Source organism: Corella eumyota, chromosome 5 (assembly GCF_963082875.1).
Source record: "Corella eumyota chromosome 5, kaCorEumy4.1, whole genome shotgun sequence".
NCBI classification, from domain to species: domain Eukaryota; kingdom Metazoa; phylum Chordata; class Ascidiacea; order Phlebobranchia; family Corellidae; genus Corella; species Corella eumyota.
Genome location: NC_137494.1, coordinates 15,378,377 through 15,390,629, shown reverse-complemented (window position 1 = coordinate 15,390,629; position 12,253 = coordinate 15,378,377). Strand labels below are relative to the sequence as shown.

Sequence of the window (12,253 nt, the reverse complement as noted above, 5' to 3'; positions counted from 1 at the left end):
AGATGTATTAAAACCCAAAATATTAAAACCCAAGGCTTTTTTTAGATGTATTTTTTTTTGTTTTTTTTTTGGTTATTGACAATTACATTTAAATTTTAAAATAAGTTAGATATATTTTTAAATGCCAAATTGCCTATTATAGAATTTTATAAACCCAAATAAACTTATTTTTACGAATTACAATTCACACGAAATATTGACCAGTAAAAAATCTTACTCAATAAACTAATATTTATTCAATTCTGTAATGCTATTAAAATATGGATTTATTTAAAAATTACTTCAAAGTTTTAACAGTTTAAACCATTAAATATTAACCTGACGTCATCTTCTAAAATCCTTTGATGTCAATTCTAATAAAAAATCCTCCATTTTAATATTTCTTATATTTTACCCACATTTTAATTGCTTCGTATTTACCAACATTTTACTACGGTCCCACGCATTATTTTCCCACGCTGTTTGATTCACAAATGTTCAAGTATGACGTCATAATGTCATTACGATTAACAATGAGTTCGTGTTGGCAAAATAAATTTTGTGACTTTTTGAATTTTTGTTTTTGTGAAATTAGCAAAAATTAGAGTTTTAAATAAATAAAAAATGAAATAAAATTAAGCTTTTATATCGATAATATTTAAAGGTCGCAATTTCTATGAGTTAAAATATTTAAATTAAAAAATAACTACGTTTATTAAGAAAAAATATGAACAACATTTTTGTGAAAAAATAAAAAACTACAAAAAAGATAATTTTATTTTTCCTAAAACTAAAAATAATAAATCATAATTTGCATCATTAAGTTTAGTAAATTACCCCGAAAAATAAAAGCGAATCCCTTCAAAAATGGTAAAAAAAAAGATTTTGATGAAACGTTAAAAAGACAGTGCTGACATTTGAGATAAAAACTTTTGACATTTTAATCCGACATCGCGAATATGGCGCGGTTCTGGTTCAGCGGAACACAATACATAGATCCTGTTTACTATAACGTTTGATATTCATCCGCGCTAGCCAGTGTGGCGACTTGAGCGACGACGAAATATTACTCCGCGCGGAAACCGAATCCAAAATCTTCGCGACTTCCAATCAACCGTGACCTTTAAACACGCACATTTCGCGACATTTCGCTACAAAAGTTTTTCGTTTTTCTGACCACGAAGTTAATCGTATTCTCTAAAAAACGTTTTTAATGTTTGGTTTTTTATATTTAATGCGAATTTGTTTATTTTTTGATGTTTATTAAAATAAAATTATCTCAATTTTTTTTAACATTTTTGTTAAAATTTATAACGCATTATCAAATAATACCACGATAAATATAGTTCACTGGATCTATTGTCGTTATATTTTCCTGATGTTTATTAAAATAAAATTTGTTAAATTTGTAAATTTTATGCAATATTTCGATTTTTTAAAAAGTTTCTACAAGTTTTTACACTTTATTGAATATAAAAACAGTAAATATAATTTAAATATCGTTATTTTGCGAATAAATCGTATAACGTATATTTAACGCAAATAAACACAAAGCATTGTAAACCTACGATCATGTTTTAACAGTTTTTAACAATTTATAAATATAACCAAAGTAAATTATATTTTAAACATTGTAGGAACCGAAAACGTGAACTTAATGTTTATTAGTTAATAGCAAATAAACACAAAGCATTATAACCCCACGATCGGTTTTAACATTTACTTTTATACCGATGCAAAAAAAGAATTTTCAACTAAAGAGAAAACTTTATGCATATTAAAACAAAACAATTACAACAAAATAAACCCCAAATGTTGTAATGTAAACCCACTATAACGTAATAACATCAAAGAACCATCAGTTAAAGCCCGCATTGTTGACACAACAACTTTAAATTCACCTTTTATGGCAATATATCAACTAACTAATGGCGACTCTTGGTCGAGATATATTTAGAACCATATCCTGTACTATTAATAGACTTTTAAAGCTTTTTAAGATAAACTAAGGGAAGAAATAAGATGATTACTGATGCGTTTCATCGCTACACAAATTGCCGACGTCATAAAAGGTTAATTTACTGAATTATGACGTATTTACCCCTAGATTATTGATTAGGGGAGAATGGAGTTGGGGGTTCGTATTACGGAGGCTGTAATACGAGATTTGGGGTAATTTGACGTACATGCAACATAAGGGAAAAGTACCCCTAATAATTATCGATAATTAAATGTTAAATTTGCTAATTGCATTTTTATAATTAAAAATATTTTAAATAAAAATCTAATCTTTAATAAATTATAATTTCTTTTTTATGATATTTTAAAGAAAATTTGAAACTAAAATATAATTTTTTGATAATTCTACGACAATTATTTTTGTATTTATACCAAAAACCTACAAAATAATTTGTTTTAAAATAAAATTTTATGTGAAAATCTTGAGCTGGGAAAACGGGGTGTTTCAGTAAAATAGTCAAAATAATATGACTCACAATTAGACCTTGTTTGTAACAATAGGTTTACTGAATTAGTAACAATATAGGGTTTAAAGGATGGGTCAATTGTTCAACTGTAATCTGTGACTTCTAGTTAAGTTAATCAGCTGAAATATTAAACAAATCCGGTGTTTAGAATTAGGTGTTTTTACAAGTGTACAAGGGGGATGCAATGGCGAAAAAAAACAATCAAAAAACTAAATTATTTTTCTATACATCGCTTGTGCATTTAATTAATTCCTAATATTATAATAAGGCAAATCGTATTTAAATTTAAACCTTTTTTATAAAGGCAAAGTATAAAAAATACGCAAAAAAAACTTAACATTGTGAAATATAGTTATGCAATACAAATAACTGGATAAAACAACTCGTAAAATAAACAATTTTTACATCTAAGATAATGTCAATTTTTACTTATTTTTAATGCATTTAATACCTTAAAAATAATAAGGCAAATACTTATTTAAATTTAGGTTTTTTTCAACGGCCAAGTTTAAAAACATACAATGCAAACAAAACTTACTTTTTAACATAATCTTAACCCCATAAATTAATTGTCGCACTTTCAATTTAAACCCAGATTAAAACCCGAACCGCAGACTTAATCCACAAACCATATTTTCCCTTTTTCCCGCTGTTAATTCTTACAACACGCGACCTTTTTTGTCTGGGTTATAGCGCTTATATATAAACCCAGTCAACCCAATTTATTCAGCATTAACCGTTGCGAAGAATAAGCGATCAAAAAAAAATATTGCGTTAAATTTATAAATGTATATAACACGTATTAAATGCAATTAAATAATATATACTTTTATTTAAAATGTATTGCAAGAAAATGGCATTTAAAATGCTATATTATATAGAATAAACAATTTGTAAATTTAACCTAAATTTTAACAAAATTATTTTTTTTAGATTTTTTAAATTTTATTATTAAATTAATTAAAGCAGCTTGAATAAGATTTGCTTAGTTACATCACAATTACGTCATAACTACGTCATGACACAAACGGTTCCCGATACTTCAACATACGTTAAGGTGAGTTTAATAATTCTTGTTTATTTGAAACGTTTGTGACCATAACTTACAATAAAACTTTGTATATAAAAGTAAATAATAATGTCATTTGTTAAACCATTAATAGTTTATTGTTAAAAAAAAAATTGTTACCCCAAAATTGTTACCCCAACTATGTAGTGTTTAAAAGTGAAAAAGAACGGTTTTAAATCAACAGTTTTGGAAATACAAAAAATCGTGATTTAATTGTAAATTACAAATTCATTTTTTCCAAAATATCACCCCCCGTTAAAAAGAGGTACAAGGGGTTGACAGGGGTTGCATTGAAGCATAAAAGATATAATCTTTAACTTTGACATTTGGGGACCAATTAACTTTACACGCTCTATAAATAGGGGGGCAAGTAACCCCAAAAATATAGGGTAAAAATAAAGACATGGGGTACCGCATAAAAATAACCCGAAATGCGTTTAATATCAATTTTAATTCACCCCAAAAAAATGAATATTTATAATTAACGTGTTATTAATTAAACAATTAATCATATTTTTTGACTATTTATAAAACCAATTAATCAAGTTTGTATAAAACCCAAAAAGGAAATTCACCACGAGCAGAATATTTAGTGTAAACAATGAGTCATTAGTCACAACGTTTGCACTGGTTTCAGCAAACTGTTAACCTTTGTCACCTCAAATGTAAGGTGCAAGTTGTCGAAATTTGAAATAAAAATAAATTTATTTGAAAAGTTAGAGTAAAAATAATAAGGAATTCTATATTTTTAATCAGCATTTTGAACTTGATTTGCAATCGCGTAATAATTAATACAAAATGATACAAAACCGTTGTTAGTAAGGTAGCTTTTATTTTTCGAATATTTTCGTATATTTATATCTTAATATTACTCAGAGGCCACAAATTAAGTTTAAACTAGAAGTAAACCGTAGTTTTAGGGACGTTTACACAAATAAGAATTAGTTGCCGTTTTTAAAACAACGATTTTTTATTATTTCAACTTCAGTTATTCGATTAATTCAGTTATTCGAGAAAATTATGAACAAAAACGTCGTTTTAAGAACAGTTAAATAAATTCTAATTAAATATCCACGCGACATCGACCTTGAATCTAAAATTAATAAATCTTGAAATATGAAAAAGGAAGTTTATGTTTCAATAAATTTGTCGCCAATATTCCTCGAATATTAAAAGTGGAAACCAACGCGAAAACCCAACGAGCCATAATCGCGACACCTGCCCTGTTTCCGCGTCAACAAAGCTGCGCACGTGCCCGTGGTTACGACGTCACAATCGGAAACAAAGCTGATTGTACTTGAGACAATGGTTAATGGCACTCGAAGATTTTGAAACAATTGAAATTTATTAAAAAGTAATTTGTGTCTCTTAGTTTTAATTAAAAGCTCTTTCCTTCAAAAAAACATATTCTAACATTTTTAAACTGACAGCATGGTAAAATGGTAAGAACAATTGCTACACCACACATGAGGTCGTGAGTTCAATTCCCCCTGATCTCATGCTGTAGCGCCCTTGAGTAAAGAGCGCTATAAACAATATAAACTCCTGCGAAGCCAACACTTAATCAGCAGCATAATTATCAGGCAATTATCATCTATAATATCCCAACCTGTCACAGGCAACTCGAGACTGGGTTGAAGTAACTGATGTTACTCTATGTTTAAGTCGGGCATTCGACCTTCCCACATCGAGGATAAAAATTGTACAAAAAATATACGTAAAATTACATCAAAAATTAAAGATAAAGGCCCAATGCTGCCAATTTCAGGCTTCACAAACTTTATATTTATCGAAGTTTTAATTTTTATTGAATTATGGCACGGTCACCAAACCCAAAACTTACAAAGAAATGATATCAATAAACCGTGACATCATAACAGTCATTTGTGTTGTAATAATAACTTAATTATTGTCGTAACATCAATTGATCTTACTTTGTATTTGACATGTTATGAAATTGGTCAAGTCGGGTTTATTTATATCCACTGGATCGTGACAATATAAGTTTTACAACCCCATAAACTAACACGCTACACTTACTAGATTTTGTTTCATATTAATACCACCCATACTGTGTTTGTTACACCTTGGGGTATAGTTTAAGTTAAATAAACGTGGAAATGAAAAGTTGGTGGTGAAATCAAAACGAAAAGTCGGAGCGACTGGCGACTGTTTTGATGCTATCTTTATTAGGATAGACTCCTTAAACTAACTTTAATTTTAATTGGTTTAGAAGTAGTCTACTGTATCAATTTAAAATTTGATAAATTGTTTAATTTTTGACCTGGCGTTTGCCGAAAAATTAATAAATCATTCAGAACAAAAACGATATTTTTAACATTGCGCAAAAAAGTGACGGTTCCTAAACATAGAACCACAAACCAAACACTTTTACTCATTTTAAAACTTTTTAAATTTTCTTAACTGACATTTATGACAAGTGGAGACAGACAGATATAAATCTTTCCCCTTTAGAAAAGATTTTCTGCTGTACTTAAATGTTATGGATCATGTGTAGTTAACGTTAAGTGAGATTTTAATCCTTGGTGTCTATGAGCATTTGATCCAAACTATGAGGTTTTGTTCTTTTTTTACTACATTTACTGTCACAATTTTATTCAATTTATGCTTAAAATATTAACAAAATCAACTTAAAGAACACAATAGCCCAAAATTAATCATTTTTTTAATAGACTGTAATTGTATTTAAGATAGAAAATTTAAATATGAAGTTAATATACAGACCCTAAATCGACCGATCTAAAATGATTCTAGAATTTGAAACCCTGGTAATACAAAACGTCATGCCTTTAATTTCAACACTTCACAAAAATCAGTTTTTAAAAATTTTTTCACACTTTTTGACAGGAATTTAATTCCATCTTTCAACAACGAAATCAGTTGAAAAAAAATCGAAATTTTAAGAAAAATTTGTTCAAATCATATTTCAAACAAAAATGCCGCTGACTTAATTTTAAATCTTTAAACGACAGATTTAATATCATTTCTTTTTAATTTTATTTTTACTTCTTTGTCCACTAGGAAGCGCTATCACTAGTGTGCGAGGACAACTCAATCTTCGACGCCTTCCACAACTCCCCCTCAAATAAACTTTGTCCTCAACTTAATACTGCCCCCAGTGGAGTGACATCACTACCTTTTGATCAGCCCCCAAATCTGATGGAGACCCCGGGTAGTTTTTACCCAATGAACACAATAAGCGACGTGGATGCTTACAACAAGTAAGAAAATAATTTCACAAACTTCTATATATAATAGAGCTTTATAGTATATATGTATACGTCTAATCTATAGGCTTACAAAATAAATAAAACTGCTGTTAACTGTAGGGTTTAATTATCTGTTAATTAACTTTTAGGTCCGACAAAAATTGAATATTTACTTATATTGTATACTTAAAAAGCTATACATAACACTAATAAAATCAAACCCAGCAATGTCAAGTTATAGTTTTTGTTATAACATGTTTTTTATACTAGATATATTTTATATAAATTATCAATTTATTATTTTAGTTCGCAAATGAACCTGACTTGGAATCCACAAATAGAAAACCAAGCTTTCAGTAATTTCAACGAAATAGGAAACCAATATTACGATAATATGGTAAATATAACCAAGTTAAAAACTCGAAACGACAAAAATATGTTATATTAAAAATCACTTTAATCAAAACAAAACACTTTATGACTTAAATTCTATTTTTTAGTCTGTGAGCAACCGAAGTTCGCTTTATTCGCTGGACGAAGATTTTAACGTAAAGAAAGAAACGCAAGAGATGGGATTCGAACCCCAGACCATAAACCAACGACCCAACAGGTAACAATTTTTAACTTTGTCAACTTTTTGAACCAGCAGTTTACTTTTTATCGTTTTTTTAATTTTAAAATATTCTAATTTTTAAGCGAGTCTTACCCTAGCACAGTCCCAACCCAAATGATCGAACCCCCGACAAACCCAGCCCCAATACCCCAACCAAACATCGCAGCCCCCCAACAAAACATTATCGGGGGCCCAGGGTTCAGAATCAAGGCAGAAAAAAGGGTTCTAGTACCAGCAGGTAAAAAAAAAACGCTTGCTAATTTAATTCAGTGACATAAGAACTTTACCATTTAATAACTGTCAAGTAATCAAATGTAAACCAATATTTTAAATGGTTCTTTTAGACCCACTTATATGGTCCCCATGTCACGTGATGCTATGGTTAGAATGGGTGGTTAATGAGTATGGTTTACACCATATCGACCTAAACAAGTTTAGTGTGGTGACTGGTTCAGATTTGTGCAGAATGTCGGTTGATGACTTGACCCAATACACAACGAGATACAACAGCGAGGTCCTGGTTCAACATTTAAAGTTTCTAAAACAAGGTTTGTACTGAAAGTTACTTGTTTGTCATAAATATAACAAGCAGCATTTTAAAAGAACGCTGAAATAGAAATATGATACTAATACAAAATCAATATTATGATATTAAAAAAACCTAACGAACACTTTTTTAACACATGATTTCAAAATGTAATTAGACAAAAATCAATTAAAAATTGGGAATTTTCTTCGAACTAATTTGTACTAAAAGTAACTTGTTTCTTATAAATATAACAAGCAACAGTTTAAAGCAATGGCAAAATAGAAAACTATTACAAAAACAATATCATGGTTTAAAATATGCCCCAAATTGGGAAACTTTTACACATGATTTTAAAAAACAAAATGTACAATTTTTTTCTATTTTTTAAACGCAACAAACCCCAAGTTTAAAAAAAAAATTGAAAAATGAAACATGTTATACAACCTAATTTCATTATTTTGTTTATGTTTAGCTGTAATCAACCAACTGCCAGCAATCCAGTCTGAAAACAACGGCAAACAACCCCTCAACATTGAAGGTAAGAGCGATAATTTTACTTCCATGTTTACACTACAAGCAAGTTTAAACTTCATGGTCGCAAGTTTGCGCTTCACAAACTATAGCTATAACGTAATCATTTATTTTTAACTTGGGATATTAGATTTCACTTTCATTGTGGTGTGAATATGATATATTACTCAATTTGTGGTATTCTAAACACTGTGTTAGGTTTTTTGTTCAAGTTATATTGAAAAGTTGTCTAATTTCAGCGAATTATAATTTAAAATTTATAAAAAAAGTTAACAAAAATGTTATGTTTTAAACCATAAAATTGGTTTTGCCATTTTTATATTGCCGTGTTTTATAGTTTAAAGTTGTTTTAAACTTTCAAATTAGTTAGGTTTTTTATGGAAGTATTCTATTGTTTATTGTTATAATTGAATTATTGCTCAAGTGTAAAAAACTTTCATAATATAAAAAACGCGACAAAGAATTAACTTAAATTTTGACCTTATAAGAGTCAAAACAATGAAGTTAAAAGTACCGCAAAAATCCGAACTAGACACTTAACCGTTGCGGTTAGAACAGTGACAGTTACCTAATGTTGTTGGCATGTTTGTGATGACATCATTGTTTTAAAGTTTATGCGCACCAATAAGCGTGAAAGTAAAAAGATTTTGTTACAATTTGGATGAATGCCGCAATGGATTTGCAAAACAAATCTTTGTATTATTATTTATGTGTAAAAATATATTTTAATTAATTATTTTTATGTTTAGATTACCGAGCAATATACCAAGGTTCGGATGGAAATGTAAAAGAAAAACTTTCGCTCGAAGGTAACTTTAATAAAATATCATGACAGTTAAAATATGGTTTAAAAACTTAAATTGTTAGCAATTGTTAATTGCAATGAATTTAAATATTTAATTTTGTTGCAGAAACTTATAATCTACTCGGCCCGCTCTGCAGCAGATTGTGCAAACAAGGTAAGATATTAAACAATCTACTATTAAGAATATAAAAAGTTTACAAGTATAAACGCACAAACACGTATAACAAATAGTGCTATCCTAATTGTAGAGTTTACAGAGTACAATTCCCCCCCAAAAAAGTAATTTTTTTAGTATTTGTAATGGCAGCTAGTAAGGCTAGCTGCCATTAACGTATTTATAATGGTGGCTAGCTAAGATTAGACCCATTAACAACAGTATTTAGAACTAACAACTGATGTTACAATTCTTTTATAGGTGGTGGTCAGATCCAGTTGTGGCAGTTCTTGCTCGAGTTATTGAGTGATCCAATCCATTCAGTTTGTGTCACATGGGAGGGAACAAACGGGGAATTCAAAATGGTCGATCCAGATGAGGTGGCAAGGAGGTGGGGAGAAAGGAAAAGTAAACCGAACATGAATTACGATAAACTGAGCAGAGCGTTGAGGTAAGTTTTGTTAAATTTTCTATTTACTCAAATGTAGAGCTTTTAAACGACCCAATACACAATTCAATAGAGCAAAAAACAAAACTAAATCTAAGATTTAAAACTAGCCATGAATAAACCGGCAGCGGGTTTTGGAGGCCTTGGGTTCGATCTTCAGTGATCTCATGCTGTAGCGCCCTTGAGTAAGGTGCTATAAATGTTACGAACTCCTGCTGAGCCAACACTTAATCAGCAGTATAATTATCAGGCAATTATAATCTATAATATCCCAAACTGCTAAAGCTAACTTGAGACTGGGTCGGGGTGAACAATGTTACTCTATCTTTAGGTCGTAAAGTTGACCTTTCCATATCAAATATAAATTAAAAAAAAAAAACATTTTAATGCGCAATCTAACACATTTATTTTTCTGTACCAGGTATTACTACGACAAAAATATAATGACAAAAGTTCACGGTAAAAGATATGCTTACAAATTCGACTTCCAAGGCCTGGCCCAAGCTATCCAAGTTACTAGCTCAACTGACAGATATGGTTACACTTACACGCAGGTAAAAACATCAAATTTAGCCCTTTTCTGCAAGTAATTTTACAAGCTAAAATACAAAGTCTAACTTTTAATAAGGCTCGAATTACTAATTGAAGTCACTTTCAAAAATCATTAAAAATTTAACTTATAAAACCATTTTTTTAGTCAAGCCGACTGCCTAGTTATGCAGAATCACTGCAGAAACCTTCAACAAACACGGAATCACAACCAGAATTCAGTAAACAAAATCTACAAGCAACCTACAACAGCGGAAAGTTTATTCCAGGCTACACAGACTACACCAACAACCAAGTATATGGATACAACACAACTCCTGCTAACTGTCATTACAATAACAGTGAATATAGTAGTGTAGATTATACTAAAAAGCCATGTACAACTAGCTCTAGCAATGGTTTTTACTCAGACCCTTATATTCCTAACTGTTCTTATGATTCTACTTCTAAAAGTTCGTATTACCCAAACTCTTCAAATTCTTATTCTTCATATGACCAATATCGTTTTTATTCGACTGGGCCAACTGATATGACGCAACAATCAGCATTATGTTCGTCATATGACCAAAAACTTAACTACCTCGAATCGAGTGAAAATAAACCCCAATATTAATTAGTTTAATTAATTATTTAATACAGCATACAATTTCCACTGTGCTAAAATGTCTTCATATTTTTTTCTTCAAATATACTGAAAGATGCCATTTAAACAAAGCTTTAAATTTATTTATTTTGCCATTTTTATGCATAATCATATTTCGCAAAATATGCATTTTATATATTTTTAGGTACGAACTTAGTTATTAGTTCATGTAGTTTTATAATATTGTAATCATATAGAAATGTAGGTTTTATTAGAATTGTATTTTTATTTGTTTTAAAAGCATACTGGTTATGCATTTTGTAATTATTAAACATTTCGTAATATGCCTTATTTATATGTTTTTAAACAATTTTTACTTTTTATTGTTTGGTTTTTTATTTATAATAAACATATCAAACAAATGTTGTGCATTTTTAACAACTAAGCCTAAACAAGTATTAATAACCACTTCAACAACAAGACTACAAATATGACAATACAATGTCCACAACGACAAGGCATTATAAACAACATAAAAAATCTATAATTTAAAAACTCTTTTAATTTGGGTTAGCAGAATTAAAATTTGAATTTAAATAACTAAAGTATATCAATCGGGATAGTTTATTATAAATAGTATCTAAGCTTTACCATAAAACTGGAACATAAGTTTCCTTGTTGTTGAAAGTAAATTAAAATCGGTTGTTTTTAGGCTAAAAAGATTTATAAATGAACCTTTGTATAGCTTAAAAGTTTAACCAATTCCAATTCATGAAAAGTTTACAAATAAGTTGACTTAAAGCTTAAAACAGCTTCATGTTGAAACAACTCAACCATAAGTTTTATTTTTTTCATGGGTAAACTAGCCCCATGGTAACTTAAAATAACAGTTTTTATATAATTACCAAGTCTCTAAAAACTAAACCCAAGAACAATTTAGCCCCATGTAAACCCAGTCCAAGACAACTCGACTCGAAAACAACTCAACATGAAGACAACTCGACCTGAAGACAACTTTATACAAAGACAACTCAACTTAAAGGCAACTCAACACAATAAAACTTTACTTAAAGACAACTCAACATGTAGACAACTTCATTTGAAGACAACTCAACTTATAGACAACTCAACACAATAAAACTTTACTTATAGACAGCTCAACTTAAAGACAACTCAACCTAAAGACAACTTACCTTTAAGACAACTCGACTTAAAGACAACTTAACTCAAAGATAACTCAAATACAAAAGCTAAGTTAAACTCAACTCAAAGACAGC

The 12,253-nt window shown here is 29.4% G+C and overlaps 2 protein-coding genes across 2 annotated transcripts; both read left to right on the top strand.

The window, feature by feature from the left end:
• The first annotated feature begins 6,299 nt into the window (after positions 1–6,299).
• Positions 6,300–7,776, top strand: LOC145753604 (uncharacterized). Its single transcript, XM_082570007.1, has 6 exons — positions 6,300–6,323; positions 6,577–6,776; positions 7,071–7,161; positions 7,265–7,374; positions 7,461–7,646; positions 7,722–7,776. The coding sequence occupies exons 1-6, from the start codon at positions 6,300–6,302 to the stop codon at positions 7,774–7,776; spliced, it is 666 nt and encodes a 221-aa protein (XP_082426133.1).
• A 30-nt stretch (positions 7,777–7,806) lies between these two features.
• On the top strand, positions 7,807–11,098 carry LOC145752373 (Friend leukemia integration 1 transcription factor-like). The gene is made up of 7 exons (XM_082568648.1): positions 7,807–7,925; positions 8,379–8,444; positions 9,187–9,246; positions 9,349–9,396; positions 9,658–9,847; positions 10,266–10,398; positions 10,542–11,098. The coding sequence occupies exons 1-7, from the start codon at positions 7,844–7,846 to the stop codon at positions 11,004–11,006; spliced, it is 1,044 nt and encodes a 347-aa protein (XP_082424774.1). The 5' UTR covers positions 7,807–7,843; the 3' UTR covers positions 11,007–11,098.
• Positions 11,099–12,253: the final 1,155 nt, after the last annotated feature.